Here is a 17,116-nt window from a genome sequence, read left to right as displayed (position 1 = left end):
ATCAGGATTCAAATGGACTGTAAGCATAATTTGAAGTGACCCTCCATGCTAAGTGGGCATTGCTCGATTTACAACGATACCCTCTAAATCTTTGAATGTTCAACGAGTAAATAGAGCTCTGTGTTTGAATCTATTGAAAACTACTGAAACACGGTGTACACTAAGTACAGTGTGAACTTAACACAGCTGATGCCTTACAGATGTCCCTAGACATTACCGAATTTTTACGTTAAAAGCAGTTTTCAAACATTCGAAAGAAAATAATTTATTTTTTGCCAATTCTAAAAAGGGAACATTAATATTTTTAAAACTTAAAACAGCTTGGAAGCAAAATCTTCAAAAATACAAAGTGTTTCAGGAGATAAATAAGGATATTTCTGACATCCTTAATTAGTCAAAGGTTCACTAGGTACCGTTGTTAATCAGTCAAAGGTTCAGAGGGTACCTTTGTAAATCAGGCATTTCCATATTTTTCATGGAAAGTCACTTGAAACTACGCTTACAGTTAAGTAACCCAAATGTTCCAGTCGGTAAAAACTAGATTTGCCCCTAAATAATTTCAGTTTTTAAATATTTTTCTTATCTCCAATGAAAGCAGTAAAATCTGAGAAATCTTGTTTTTGCTATTGTTTAAAATTGAAATGTAAAGTAAACAATAAAAAGTACAAGAAATAAACCCATTTGTATCTAAAATCACTGTATTTTGATGTTCTTTATCGATTAGATCAGTTTATTTGTAGGTAGAGCTAGATCTGTTGGATGTAACCTTTCTCCTTGATATGGATGGAGAAGGACTCTCAGTACACCAGGTGTACCAGGAGAAGGAACCAGTCGTCCAGGAACAATCCTGATCCTGCAGTAAACCTTACAGTCGTCTTCCTTGCAAACCATTCCCCCCTTTTCACTTTCCTTTCTCTTTCCATAATCTCTCCTCAAATCCTACATATTAGGATTTCTCTTCCATTTCTTCTCTTTTCCTTTCTCTTCTGAAATTTCTTTCTTTCCTTACATTTCATTTAGTTCTTTCCATTTCTTTCCATTTAGTTCTTTTCATTTCTTTCTTTATTTTTCCTTTTCCTTTCTATTTTGATTTCTCCTTCCTTCATTCTTTCCTCCCTTAATCCCTTTGTATTCTTTCCTCCCTTGATCCCTTTCTTTTCTTTCCTCCATTGATCCCTTTCTTTTCTTTCCTCCATTGATCCTTTTGTATTCTTTCCTCCCTTGATCCCTTTCTTTTCTTTCCTCCATTGATCCCTTTGTATTCTTTCTTCTTTATTTTCTAATTAAATTTCTCCTTTCCTTCCATTCTTAACTTTCAATTCTAGTCATTATTTTTATTTAAACATATTACATATTATTTATATATATATAATATATTATCCATTATATCTCTATACTGCAACTGCATATGCAAAGATTTTAAAAATTCAATCTCAAGCTTTCAATGATATCAACTTCCACTGCATTCATCTTTTATGGCAACTTTTTTACATTAACTGCCGGCACCTTTGTAACTTGAATCTTTTTTTCTTCTTGCCTTTAACTAATTTCAATTAAATGGTGTGTTTACATGTTTTGGTTGTACTTAATTTTCTTTTGTTAAAAATTAAATTGAATTTTCTGCTCCAGTCAATTAAGATATTATTAAATCTAGAAAAAATCTAATCAAAATCTTTTTAGAATTGTTTTTGAATAAAGTTTTTTTTAATAATGTTATACCTTTAAGAAAAATATAGAATAGTTTAAAACTATTTACATGGCTTTCACTAATTGCATATTGTTAAATTTAATAAATATATTTAGTAGTTTCACTAAAAATAAATGATTAAAATCCATATATTTCTGTTCAGACTGTTTTCAGATTATTTCAGATTGTTCTTATAATTAACGATTATACGACACGATTAAAAATTTTATGATAACTATTTTTAAATGTCTCTCCGTTAACTTGGCATGTCCGATTCACAACAGTAACCTTAAAAGCTGTTTTTTTTTTAATAAAAAGCCTTAAAAGATAAAGCATGAAAAATTTATTTATTCTCTCTGTTATGAATTACAATTTGAATAACAAAATTGTTTCTATAGAAAGTACATTTTGCATCTTTGTAAGATTTTAAAACATTTTCCAATCGATTTTTACATAAATTTTTTTTTACAAAAATAAGGCTCGCAGATTTTTTTCTTTCGACCAAAACTATTTTACAAATATAAAACAATTAAAAAAATCGAATTTAAGGTAAATAATTAGTTTATTTTCAGCCTCTAATTCTGATTACCATTATCTATTCCTTTTTCTTCTATTTTTTCCTTGGGATTGGGTTGGACCCAGAGTCCAAATGAACCCTGCTCTAAGCCTGTCTTTTCATCCGGCCTTGAACAAGAATAAATTATCAAAATAAGTGAATGCAGTTTCTTTAATTAAAAACTCAAAATATATATATATATATATATATATATATATATATATATATACTATATAGTATATATATACAAAATATATACTATATATACTATAATGTGGAAGACGATGCCTCCGCGTTAAACTAGTTCCACAAGATTTAACAGAATGAGATAGAACGGATACGGGGCATAGTACTGATATCATGATCTACAGTCTACACATGCGATATCGATATTGACTCTAGTTCTGAACCCTCTAGTAATAAGTTATAAGAAATATATATACTGGAAGTTATTTATGCGTTTTATTAGAGTCTGACTCACATCCTCTATAATATAGTATATAGTACTATATAGTACAATTCTGAGGTTAAAAAAAAAGTAAATTATAAAAGAAACAAAAGGTGTAAACTCTAAACGTTTTTGAATCACAAAAAACCAGCAAACAGTTCACATTTGACGTTCTGTTAATTTCAAAAGCAGTTGGCGATTATATCAATACAATGAAGACGACTTTTTATTCCTAATGCTTTGATCCCTAATAAAGCATTTTCAAATTACAATTTTGCAAGTAAATAAAGAGAATCTGTTAATTGATGAGGACCTCTTTGTTTACATGTTTATGTGTCTCTTCTGTTTAAAAGACTGGTTGAAATTAAAATTGAATTAAAAAGTCGTCTTCAATGTAATGATATATACGACGTCTGTACCTGAAAGTTGGACATTCAAGACTTGATTCTCCTTGCTGTGCAGTACACATTGTACAGTAATCCAGCAGACCCTGTACAGTTTACTGTGTTGTTGCGTATTTCATATATACAGAGAGAGTAAAAGAGTGAATCAACTTTCGTTGCTGTTTAATGGGTTTAATACACAATCTTTTGTGATTGCTTTTACTAGCTTTAAATGTATATTTTTTTTATTGAGCCTTATTCATTTAAAATTTCTAATTACTTCTTAAAATCCTTTATTTTTATCTTGATTTTTCACAGAGGCGTTTTTAAGTTTAGACTTTGAAATTAATATTGGGGGGTGAGGACAGAGAATTCATTATCATTTTCTTAGGTCGTTATAATATCGAAAAAGAAAATATAATACTTATAACGTATTTAAAACAGACAAATCTTTTCATTCATTTTCATTTTAGAAATAAAAAGTAGTCCCCTTGGTAAATTACATAAAATATCCAGGGAACATAACTAATGTCGTCTTTCTAGAACGTTCACTTTTTTGTATTTCCAAACGATCCATTGGAAATCCACATAACAGGTTTTTGACCTGGAGCTCAGTTTTTAACTAGTTTGTCAGTTTTTAACATTAAATGATTTTAGAGTCTGTTAGAATCTACAGTGCACAGTGAGAGGTACATACAATTTTAACAGTTGTTTATGAAGTTTCAGAATATTTTTATATGTTTTCCTGATTTTGAAAATAAAAATTTGTTTTTAAGATACAGGGTGTCCCATGAAACATGACAGTGAGAAAAAGAGCTTGAATATCGTCTTTGATCTTCGAAATACTATGTGGCATTCATTTGTCTATGTAAAAGTAACACGTATATATTAGTTACAAAACTCTCCTAGCCCTGGCATTTACAAAATGTGACCTAAGTTTTTTTGCTTTTAATATTACCGCGGGAGATATTAAGAATTATGTTGAAATTTCAATTTATCAAATTCAAATTCAGGTAATTTTGACAGCACATAAATGGCAGACCACATTTTGGAAATGCCAGAACCAAGGAAATGTTGAGCTTATTAATTCGATAGTTTTGCTTCTAATATTAGTTTGACATATAAAAGCCACAAATTCTTATAAAGGTCAATTAGACGATGTTCAATTCTTCTCTCCACTGTCATGTGTCGTGGGACACCCACCCCTGTACATCTTTCTAATACGTCCTCCGTATAATTAGGGACAGGGTGAAAGTATGCACAATTTTAACATCTTTTCATAAAAATGTTTGTGGTATAAGTTGAAATAGTTCATGAGAACTATTTCAATCCTTGGCTAAAAATGTGCAGCCAGTTTAAAAGTCGTCTTCGTTATTATTTTACCTGAGTTGTCATACATCTAGGAGCATCTTGGTCCCTGGGTTAACCAAACATGTTTTCAATATAATAATGGAGGTTTAATTTTCTATTTTACTGTAACTTATATAATACATGAGCATGGTGTCTCTCTTTCTAATTTGTCGAGTTTTTCGTAAGATCTTAATTGTAATGTCGTCATCCGTACGGAAAAACATGAGGTTTCTTGGCTAGATAAAGAATGGAGAATATTAAATGTATGGAGAGTGTTATAACATTAGGTTTCTTGATTAGGTAAAGAAAGGAGGATATAAAATGTATGGAGAGTGTGTAAACATGAGGTTTCTTGACTAGATAAACAATGGAGGATATAACATGTATGGTTAGCGTGTAAACATGAGGTTTTCTTAACTAGATAAAGAATGAAGAATATGAAATGTATGGAAAGTGTGAAACTGAAAACATGATGTTTCTTGACTAGATAAAGAATGGAGCTGATATAGCATGTATGGAGAGTGTACAAACATGAGGTTTCATGACTAGATAAGGAAAGAAGAATATAAAATGTATGAAGAGTTTGTAATCATGAGGTTTCTTGACTAGATAATGTACAAACATGAGGTTTCATGACTAGATAAAGAAAGAAGAATATAAAATGTATGAAGAGTTTGTAATCATGAGGTTTCTTGACTAGATAAAGAAAGAAGAATATAAAATGTATGACGAGTTTGTAAACATGAAGTTTCCTGTTTGACCAGATGTTGGAGCATTTACCATCCCTAGCACACTCCCGTAAGTATGGAGTATAAACTAAACAATATATCACAATTGCAAATGAAAATGAAAATATTGAGTTTATTTTACTTTATTAACAAAGATCCGGTTCAAATGGGTTGTCGTATTTTTTTCAAAACAGGAAAATTTACTGGATCCATTGATTAAATAAGTAAACAATCCCTAGTAAGCTTCCTAGTCTGCTTTAGGATGTTTTGGAATATCCCTCAGCAATAGATCTTAAGCTTGTTAACCATTTTTTTAGGATTTATGATTCGACGAAGCTTAACTTTTTTCTCTACTTTTTAGGACATTTCGAGGGAACCTTATTGTAACACCCTTTAATTGAATTAACAATAAAAATATTTTCAGTTATATCTTAATCAGTCATAACAGTTATATAACATATATAACAGTTATATAACATATATAATGATTAACATTTTTTTTTGATTGGACACAGACTACCATCACCATTAATCTTTTTACTCGTTATCGTATTATTAATTGGATTATGAATGTAATATCAAGTAACCCTTCATTTAAAGTGGAAAACCTCAAGTTGTCATGTATCGTTACAAAAATCAAATAGTAACGGTTTGAATCGTTGCATGACATGCTCATGCTAAGTGAGAATAATTTTTTTTAAATTGATTATGTCACCTCCAGACCCCCCATGAGTGTCAACAAAAAATTTCAGCCCATTCGGTCCAGCCGTTTGGCCGGCCAGAGGAAACATATATAATATTGTCTTGTTTTATTATATAGATGATAAACAAAGAGTTCTCTTTCTTCGATGCTCTGTCAAAGGTTTAAAGGGACCGTTTTGAAACAGAGATATCCCCTTTAAAATGGAAGGTCACTTGAAATTACGCTTATAGTCCCTTTAATAATTCATTATTCTACATTTATCTGGATCATTGGAGTCACACATAGAGCATAGATCCCAGTCATACCAGGAGCTATCCCTGATATATATATGATCATTATAATATAATATTATAGATCCCAGTCATACCAGGAGCTATCCCTGATATATATATGATCATTATAATATAATATTATAGATCCCAGTCATACCAGGAGCTATCCCTGATATATATATGATCATTATAATCAAGAATATATACAACTATTTGATAATAATTTACAAGAAGCAAAAAGAAATTGAATCATTAAAAAATTAAAAAATTTAAACAATAAAACAGTAAGTTTTGAACCTGTAGAAAAGGGATATTGTATCACAGTATGAAAACCCTTCAGGACTAATCTTGCAAGGACTCTATTGAATAAAATATATATATTTAAAGGGACTGTAAGCGTAATTTGCCCGATACAATCTGAACAAAAACAAGATAATTGTAGTTTTTCTAGGTATAAAAGTGTTAAATTCTGTCGTATTTCCTATAAATGTTTTCCTACGGTATAAATGCGCAAGTCACTTTCATAGAGAACCACAATTGAAAATAATCATTTTTGAAAATTGTAAACATTGAAACTATACGCTTACAGTCCCTTTAAATTATTAAGTTATTTAATGAAAACTTAGATATATTTACTTAATGAAGAACAATTGTTAAATGTTTACATTTTAAAAGGAAAGGGTTGGAGAAGAATCTAATTTATATTTATGAAATAAATGTTCTAATACTTATTAAGAATACGCAATTACGAATATGTTTTATTGACAAAAAAGTAGATCTAAAACTTATTAAAGAAATTCAGTCTTTGCCACAAACCCTGATTTTCTAATCCCTATCGTATGTAGCAACCAAATGTTGTAGACCTTACAGTTTTCAAACATGAATCTGTAAGACAAATAATCTAATCAGAGCTGAAAACTTTAGAATGGGATACCCTTAATCCCGATCGGTTAATTAATCTGGAGATTAATAACAAGAGGAGACCATGCATCATTTCATCTCGAGATTAAGAAAAAGAATAGCTCAAGCATTAACCCCGATATCCACCATTCAAAAGTTCCCAGCTCAGGTTGCAAAGATATATGGATTAGAAAAACAAAGAAATTGTAAAATATAATCATTTTTTAAACAAAAAGGTTGTAAAACACAAAAATAAATATGATAAAAGAAAAGTTCAAATACATTTGAATTATGAAGGAAAAGGCATGGAATGCAATTTGTAATTAATTAATAAAGAAATAAATTTTAAAAAATTATAAAATCCTAGTTGTACCATATATTTTTTTAAAGATATAAAATTGTTAAAAACATGTAAATATGATTATTTATAAAGAAAGTTTGAAAATATACTTGAATTATAAAGGAGAATATTAATCTGTATTTATATGTATTTTTCAAATCCACCTTACAGGTCCCCGGCCCACCATGCACTGTAGCATTTGACTGAAACCTTCCATCTGGCTGAGCTCTTTTGAAAAATGTAAATTGAACATATTAAAATAGAATAAACACTATTTGTTCGTTAAATAAAAAAATTATTGAGAATGTAACACAAAGTCAAAAACAATCGTTTTATTTTAACAATTATTTTTTTGCTAAAATTATCTGTATCATATTCTTTAACAAAAATTTTAATGCAGGGTCTTCCACCTCGTACGATACTTTTAAAGACCTATATTCTTTTTCGATTTTTTTTTAATAAAACAATTATAAGTTTCAGATATATAATTTCTCAAATCTTTTGCCTATTATGTTAATTTCCATTTTTTATTCATTATTACGGACTTTTTATCATATTACTATTTTGATGAAAATTGGTAATTCTTTTTGAGAAAAGTTGGAGTATGGTACTTAAAGAAATTAAAAAAAAGATTAAGGGGATTATTACTTTTTAAAGAAAATCTTAAACCATCTGTTGGGTAAAAGATTAAGTGTAATACATTTTTTAGGGATTTTAATTCCCCCTCCCCCCTTATGTTATGTTTAAATTTGTTGTAAGGTTTATTTGCTAAATTGAAGAAAAATAAATAATTTTTAGGAAAAAATGAATGAATTTTAGGGTTTCAAAAAGGATGAAAAACCTTGACCAATTTTTATTCCCCCCCCCCTCGCATCAAGGGGTAGTTCTTAAAAATAAACACCCCTGGACATATTGAGGGGGAATAAGTTTTTTCCCCGAAATATTTTGATCTTTTGATTAAAAACTCTAATATTCATTGAAAATCTTTAGATTATTGATCTCAGTTTGTATGTTTGTATGTCCTTTCATAACTCTTGAACCCCTCGACCGATTTGCTTCAAATTTTGGTAACTCTAGTTTACTAGATTGCTTATAGAGTTCCCTAATGTACAGGATTAACCAAAAGGATGAGACTGTAAAGACGACTTGAAACTTTTCAAATATGACAACTCTAAGTTTACATTAAGTGTGTACTGCAGTAATCTGCAGAACACACCTAAGATATGGAAGCATTTAGTAAACAGACATTAACAACTCAGTACAGTCGTCTCTGAAGTCTGAGAGTGGGTAACCCTGTTCATATTTGAAGGTAAATCCGAGATCAATATCCGTGGTTTTAAAAGAGAACGTTATATAAGATAATATATAAGGAACTATTCTTGTTCCAAACTCTGATTTTCTAATTCTAATATCTTTGCAACATGATGTCGTAGACCATTGATATTCCAAACTGTGAATTTTGATCATACAGTCAAAGTTTGAAAAAGTTTTTACCAACAGGTTTAAAGATATAGGGATTAGAATATTATTGTTAACCGTGGGACCCATTTAAAGATGAGAAAGAAGACATTTATGCAATATTTTCATGTGCATTTGATGTTGTTTTGAAACAAATTGTTTTACCAGCTTTTCATTTAGATTAGTCAATATGCAAAATATTAAAAACTTGTTCATATGGGTGTATTACCTTTGGTGGTGTATACACTACATATATACATATACAGTTGTGTTCATATGGGTGTATACCTTTGGTGGTGTATACACTACATATATACATATACAGTTGTGTTCATATGGGTGTATACCTTTGGTGGTGTATACACTACATATATACATAAACAGTTGTGTTCAATTGTTTAACACAAATCATAAGAACTGCTGCAAGAGTGATCTGAGCATTTTTATGAAAACAGTAAAAAGGATATTCCCTAGATACATTATTAGAATAGATTGTTTATGCAGACTATAAAGATGAAAATTGTACAATCCCTTATACATCATGAACTCGGCATAAGAAAAGGTTAATATATACGTTATACTTCTTGGGGCCAATCTGTAGAAAACAGATTTAACTGATCCTTATCTTGTCATTCTTAATTGTGTGTATTATTGGTCCTCTATACGAAACAAAACACCCCATACACTTGTACGGACTACCGAGTATACAAAACTTGCCGCAATTCTTTTTATTCTATATACTGTAGTGACGTAGCTAATACAGAGGTAAATTAAAATGAATCACTCCGGTATGGTGAAGACGACATGAGCTATCTAGTCTAATTTATCCAGGGTATATTCATAACTCCGGTATGGTTAAGACGACATGAGCTATCTAGTCTAATCTATCCAGGGTATATTCATAACTCCGGTATGGTGAAGACGACATGAGCTATCTAGTCTAATTTATCCAGGGTATATTCATAACTCCGGTATGGTGAAGACGACATGAGCTATCTAGTCTAATTTATCCAGGGTATATTCATAACTCACTTATCACAAAAACTGCTGAGATTGTTAAACTTATAACATTTTATTTTTTTATAAAAAAATACTAACTTTTCAGGAGGACAGTTTATTAAAACATTCAGATGAATTCTTTCGGGTTTACATCTACAGTTATCATGGAGTCCCAGTCCAGTATCTAAATGAATATGCACAGTTATCATGCAGTCCCAGTCCAGTATCTAAACCAGGATATACAGTTATCATGCAGTCCCAGTCCAGTATCTAAACTAGGATATACAGTTTTCATGTAGTCCCAGTCCAGTATCTAAACTAGGAAATACAGTTATCATGCAGTCCCAGTCCAGTATCTAAACTAGGATATACAGTTAACATTTAGTCCCAGTCCAGTATCTAAACTAGGATATACAGTTCTCATGTAGTCCTGGTCCATATCTAAACTAGGATATACAGTTATCAAGTAGTCCCAGTCCAGTATCTAAACTAGTATATACAGTTCTCATGTTGTCCCAGTCCAGTATCTAAACTAGGTTATACAGTTTTTATGCAGGCCCAGACCAGTATCTAAACTAATATATACAGTTCTCATGTAGTCCCAGTCCAGTATCTACACTAGCATATATATTTCTCATGTAGGCCTAGTCCAGTATCTAAACTAGGATATACAGTCATAATGTAGTCCCAGAGTTCAGTATTTAAACTAGTATATGCAGTTCTCATGCAGTCCCAGTCCAGTATCTACAGAACACATAGGAGAACTAGAACTAGAATATCCAGGACACGTAGGAGAACTAGGATATCCAGGACACATAGGAGACCTAGGATATCCAGGACACATAGGATAACTAGGATATCCAAGACACACAGCGGAGCTAGGACTTCCAGGATCCCGAGAACGGAGGCACCGCTCATTGTGGAACAGCTCTTCACAGACCTGTTGTGAAACCACTGGTGGAACCAGAGGATTCTGAGAACGGAGACGGCACTCATTGTGGAACATCCCTTCACAGATCTATTGTAGAAACAGTTGAAGAAAAAGAGATTTTGATGCAGGAGACGCTGCTCTTTGTATAAAGCTCTTCACAGACCAGTTTCCAGTCCAGCAAAGGAATCAGCTAGGAATGCTGTGGAATATTGTAGGACCAGCTAAATTAGCGGAGACTCAGGAACAGCCACAGTAGCAGTTAAATTTACAGTAGAAGCCGCAAATGAACCTGCAGTAAATGTGGAAGCTGTTGTTGACAGATTGCAAAGAGATATATATTGAAGTGGAGCAGCTAAATGAGATATTGAGTGAAGGAAGCTTCTCAGATAGATGCTGAACTTAAGTATCTCATGGTGAAAGACTCTAGGTACAGCTTAGGAAGCAGCTCGAACTGTAAGTAAGGCTAATATAGCAGAGACTCTAGGAGCAGCTCAGATCATAATAACGGCTAACATAACGTGGGCTCAAAGAGCAGCTCTAGTAGTTAAAGAAGTATCTGAAGACCCAGTAGGAGCATCCCAGATTGTAGGAGCAGCCAGGATAATAGAGACTCTGAGAGAAGCTAAACGAGATAGAGTAATAGAGGAAGCTGCTCAGACACATCCTGAACTGTAGCAGCTGAATATCTAAAGGAACTTATTAAAAGATGAATAAACGTCACAGATGTATTTAAAATTCGGTGATGGTGATGGACCAAACCTCTGTAGAGTAAAAAAAGTAGATGTTAGTTCCACATTTATTGAAAATATATTTCGGTCTGGGTTGACCCTCGTAAGTTCTTGAGATTGTTTCTGTCACGAAGATTAAAAACAAATGTATACAGATGTACTTAATAAATAAACTTTGAAATTGATCAATCCCAATTCATTTATACTCTGAGAGATATGAATAAAGAGGTTATTAAGGGATCGGTACTAAAACGAGAGTAGGGGGGCCTAGAGTAAATAGTTGCATAAACACTCAACCATGGGTGCAGTTGATTGATCTCGAAAATCCCTAGGGTTTACATCTGGCTTGTATTTGATAGAATTCAATAATCATTACAATATTTCAAATTCAGATTATTTGATCTAACAGAATTCATAATTTGAAATATATAACAATGTTTTGCGAAGATATAGAGTTTAGAAATTAAGTTTATGGTGAGTCATCAGTTCTCTTCTTCTCTTTGTAGTTATAATATTATTTAGTGTATTATTATTATTAACAAGGCTTTTAGGGCGCTTCGTGCCCATCCTCTATTTTAACTTTTAATTGTGGCTCTATCTGGCTCTACTGTACAGCATAAAGCAATATTATTTATTATTTATGAAAAGAAATTGCTTTTTGATACAACTTTTTGTAATTCTGAGCATCCATAAACCTTCTCTGGGGTCATGCGAGGCCCCACAAACAAAATTTGGGCCAGACAAACAACAAAAGTATGTATATTGATTATATTTTATTTACTCAGGGTCCTTAAAAACAAATCCTTTAAAAGGATCTCAACCCAGTGAAACCAAATCAAGGAATTTAAACGGATTAAACTGATTCAGAGTAAGAGATTACAGCAGTTGATTTAGATAAGTGCAGAAGAAGAGATGTAAGGTATAAAGAGTCCTCGTTCAGCTAGAAATGCATCATTAACAAGGGAGCAAATTTTAGATAAAAAGATAATGAAAAAATGAAAAAACAAGAAATTTCCTTTTTTTCTTTCTCAACTTAAATTAATCTAATTAAGCTATATATACAAAGATTCATTTTCTTTAATTTATCACAAAGACAAAATTGCAAACTTCAAGCTATCATAACTTACAGAATTTTAATAATTTATAAATCGATGGAAAATGTTTTATTAAAAGGGAGTGTTCGCGAAAAATGAAAGGGGGTATAGGATTAATGCGATAAAAAAGCGCTTTTGATCGCTACTAATCTTACTTCTATCTGTTCCGTCTATAAGGAGAAAATTGTTAAAAACGACTTATACCGAAGAACGCAGTGTCCATACAAATTCAGAAAGATGCAACATACGACTTAGACCGTAAAAAAATCATTCAGATATTACAACCTATGGTCATCGATTATCTTTCGCCACATTTGTATATAGTTGATTTTTCATAATATGTTTTGATTTTATTTTTTAAAATAATATTTAGCTTACAACTTGTTTTCGAACATTCCTGGAAAATAAGAAAAGGTCGTCTTCATTACCAAAAATCCTCAAAACAGGAATAAATGTTTTATAAGTAACTCTCAGATCATAACAATTAAAACATATTATGAAAAATCAACTTTATATAAATGTGGCGAAAGATAATCGATGACTATAGGTTGTAATATCTGAATAATTTGTTTGAAATTAAATAGAATTTTTTACGGTCAAAGTTGTATGTTGCATCTTTCTGAATTTGTATGGACACTACGTTCTTAGGTATTAGTCGTTTTTAACAATTTTCTCCTTATAGACGGAACAGATAGAAGTAAGATTAGTAGCGATCAAAAGCGCTTTTACAAACTTTGCTAGGCCGTAAAGTCACAGCTTTTTAACATCATAGGCCCACTCCTGTATGACGAGTCCATTAGCGCCTGATCCAATCAGAGTTCAGTCATGTGTTTGTTGTCTATTATGAACCAAAATCAATAGTATGGCAGTAAAATCTATCTTTCTATCAATCTCATTATCCAATTAGAGATATGAATCCTTCAATCAGCGCTATCAGTAAATGGAAATATTTACTTCTACTGAAACTATATTGGGCCTACTGCATCAGGTTGCAAAAACAGGAATTAAGCCACAAACTCAAATTTTCTAACCTCTATTTCTTTTCAATCTGATTATCTGATGATGTAAAGACTTGATGTTTCAAACTTAAATTAATTGATCTCTAACAGAATTCATAGTTTAAAATATGTAAGGTCTACGACATTGGGTTGCAAAGATATAGTGTTAGAAGAAAGACTCAATTTTATTAGATTATAAGTTCCTTTTGAGAATTTTTAATCGACCTGAGTAAATGAGGATAGAAGCTAGAACTAGAACTAATAGATCGACCTGAGTTAATAAGGATAGAAGCTAGAACTAGAACTAATAGATCGACCTGAGTTAATGAGGATAAAAGCTAGAACTAGAACTAATAGATCAACCTGAGTAAATGAGGATAGAAGCTAGAACTAGAACTAATAGATCGACCTGAGTTAATGAGGATAGAAGCTAGAACTAGAACTAATAGATCGACCTGAGTTAATGAGGATAAAAGCTAGAACTAGAACTAATAGATCGACCTGAGTAAATGAGGATAGAAGCAAGAACTAGATCTAATAGATTGACCTGAGTAAATGAGGATAGAAGCTAGAACTAGATCTAATAGATCGACCTGAGTAAATGAGGATAGAAGCAAGAACTAGATCTAATAGATTGACCTGAGTAAATGAGGATAGAAGCTAGAACTAGATCTAATAGATCGACCTGAGTAAATGAGGATAGAAGCTAGAACTAGAACTAATCTAAACATTGTGTTCATCACACTCTCATCCTTATACAACACAATAGAGATATTCTTCACACAATACTCTCAGATCCATTTACACAGCTTCTCAAACAATTACGTTTAAAGGGACTGTAAGCATAGTTTTAATGTAAAAAGCCTGATTTAAAATGGTGCCTTTAAAAGGTTTGTCTGATCAAGTATGAATTAGATATTAATGATGTGATTTGAAAACTGATTATTTTAAATTGGATTTCTCTACTTCAGAAAAACATATGGGAATTATCAGAATTTAACTCTCTGAACCCTAGATATCAGAATGGGAATCAGACATTGACATCTTTGAATGGAGGCACACAATTTACTTTTTGCTTACAGTCCCTTTAAATTTGCAACATTTTCAGGGGAATATTTTTAACATTTGTTTTAAACTCATTTCCCCCAGTACTCATCTGGGACTTAGCAACCATTATTAAACCCAGTGCTCGCAGACAATTATTTTCCATAATTTTTCAAATAAAATAAATTTTAAACTTTTGCAGAGATGAGAAAAGGATATAAACAACAGGTTTGTGTGAGTTCAAGGAAAGGACTTGTGTCTTTGCCACAAACTCTGATTTTTAATCAAATAATCTAATTTTTTAATTATCAAAGGTTTACGCTATAAGGTAACAAATATATATAGAGATTACAAAGTTTGATCTTGTGCAGTGGCATAAATAAACTCATTTCCTTTAATATATGAAGGTTAAAAAATCCGTTCCCTATCTTTAACATTTCATAGTGGACACTCCCTTTAAAGAGAATGCTCCCCGCGGACTGGTTCAACTCAAACATAAAGGATTAATCTTTTAAATCAAAGTTTAAATTCTCTTGTTGAGTTCTAGAGGAGTTGTAAGTTTAAACAGATCTGCTGACAACGGCAAGATTAAAATGTATTTTTGAAGAAAGGAATATTCAAAACTTATTATTATAAAACATTGTCTTTCCTTGATACATTGTTTGACATTATTGAAGGATGATATTGACAGGATTAGGAAAGTAATATTTCTTTTTATATTCTGGTATATCTTTCTAAATTGAACATTTTACATCATGAATAAAAAATATTATGTCATCTTTTTAAAATTTTTAAAATCTACATATTTATTATCTCCGTATCGAGATTATTTTAAAGTTACAAAATTGTTTACATTATTTTTACAAAATTCTTTTTTAAAAATTAGTATAAGTAGTTATAAAAGAACTAAGAGCTTTTTCAGAATGAATGATAATTTCCAATATAGTCCTTCTGACGTAAATGTACGGTGTACGAAATTTTCCGAAGAGGGAATAATTGAAATATTTCAACATTCAAATTTTAGTTATTCGTAATTCTTACTTTAAAACCCTGAAAAATATGTTGCTTCCTTTCCATTTCGAGTCCTGAAAGAAACTAGTAACTAATCTTAAATCAGGATCTTAAGTTTTATTGGCAACACAAGAAGATGGCTAAGCCCAGATCAAACCCAGATCAATGATTTCAAACTTCAACCTCTTCTCAACTTGTGTTCTCTGGTTTTATTGGTTTAAGTTAAATGTAAGGATAAAGGAAGAGAAGACAAGTAATCCGGTTTTTATCCTGCTTCGTTCCGTTCTCTACCTTCAGCTCTTTGTTCTACTTTCTACATGGAGTCTCATTAATTAATTAATCAATATAACATCAACATCAACATCAACATCAAAAGTAATGCATCCTTGACATCAATTGTGGTCCACCAGCTGTAGAGTGTGGATAAAGTAATGTATCCTGCAGGCATTAATTCTGGTCCACCCTGTAGATTTAGGAAAAAGTAATGTATTCTGGATATTATATGTGATCCACCCTGTAGAGTGCGGATAAACAAATGCATCCTGGACGTTAATTGTTGTTCGCCCTGTAGAGTCCAGATAAAGTAATGCATCCTGGACGTTAACTGTTGTTCACCCTGTAGAGTTGGAAAGATTGTCCTGAGACATTTCTTTGTTAGAAAAGGGTTTCCTCTTCAGATTAAAAAATCTCCATTTAACATAATGTGGACTTTATATGTTTAAATACATGGTGTCTCATAAAAAAAGTGTGATTAGGGGTTTTGGAGCTCCGATAACTTTGGATTCTTGAGGGGTCTTTTTTTCTCATAGTTTTTATAACCAAAGCTTTGCTTTGGTTATAAAAAAAGGTCAAAATTTCAGAATACTTAAATTGATACAGATAATGACCAATTTTGTTTAAAAAAATAGTTTTAAAAGTTAAATTTAACTGATTTAGTTAAATTAATTTTATCAGTTAAACATGGGGTTGTGCATACTGCAAACTAGACGGAAGGAGAAGGCCTTCAAAATTACTAGTACAGTTTTGTAACCTCGTAGCTCCTCTAACTTTTATTTTACGTAAAAGAATGAGAATTGCAAATTTTTTCGGCTACAAATAAGAATTTTGGGCCTTTTATTTACGATGGAGCACAAATTGAGTTCTGTAAGAAAATAAGATAAGAACCTGAACTCTTAGGAATTTCAAAAACTTACAACTTTTAGAACTTTTAGAACAGAGACGATATATTAGTCGTCTTTTGATGATCCTGTTTAGCGGGACACACTGTATTCCAGGACAAAAACAGTTTTATCTAAATTGTAAAAAGAAACCCTCTATCTAAGATTGAGAACACTTTACACTTAGAAGTTTTCGGAAATGCAGATATACGGATTCTATGGATGCAGGTTTGAAAAAGTTCTTTTTTGAATTTTAGTTCTCTTTCAAGGGAAGTTCCCAGAAATTAGAGGTTGTTCAAATTAAAGCGTAGTATACAAAATAGAATATA

The 17,116-nt window shown here is 31.4% G+C and overlaps 1 protein-coding gene across 1 annotated transcript; it reads right to left on the bottom strand.

Annotated features, from left to right (window-relative positions):
• Positions 1-2,230: 2,230 nt before the first annotated feature.
• LOC111699429 (uncharacterized) lies at positions 2,231-14,366 on the bottom strand. Its single transcript, XM_023470110.1, has 9 exons — positions 14,261-14,366; positions 9,924-10,008; positions 7,532-7,595; positions 6,425-6,486; positions 6,111-6,172; positions 5,177-5,240; positions 4,458-4,491; positions 3,111-3,181; positions 2,231-2,371 (listed from the first exon to the last, which is right to left on the bottom strand). The coding sequence occupies exons 1-9, from the start codon at positions 14,313-14,315 to the stop codon at positions 2,263-2,265; spliced, it is 606 nt and encodes a 201-aa protein (XP_023325878.1). The 5' UTR covers positions 14,316-14,366; the 3' UTR covers positions 2,231-2,262.
• Positions 14,367-17,116: the final 2,750 nt, after the last annotated feature.

Source organism: Eurytemora carolleeae, unplaced genomic scaffold (genome assembly GCF_000591075.1).
Source record: "Eurytemora carolleeae unplaced genomic scaffold, Eaff_2.0 scaffold25, whole genome shotgun sequence".
Classification (NCBI taxonomy): domain Eukaryota; kingdom Metazoa; phylum Arthropoda; class Copepoda; order Calanoida; family Temoridae; genus Eurytemora; species Eurytemora carolleeae.
This window is presented reverse-complemented; position numbering and strand designations above follow the sequence as displayed.

Excerpts from the sequence above, each read along its gene's own strand:
- LOC111699429 (XM_023470110.1), bottom strand. The coding sequence starts at position 14,315 with ATGAACACAATGTTTAGATTAGTTCTAGTTCTAGCTTCTATCCTCATT. Across the intron at positions 7,596-9,923 it reads ATAAACTGTCCTCCTGAAAA|AGCTCAGCCAGATGGAAGGT; the intron begins GTTAGTATTTTT and ends ATTTTTCAAAAG. Across the intron at positions 4,492-5,176 it reads TCCAACATCTGGTCAAACAG|GGACCAAGATGCTCCTAGAT; the intron begins GAAACTTCATGT and ends TGGTTAACCCAG.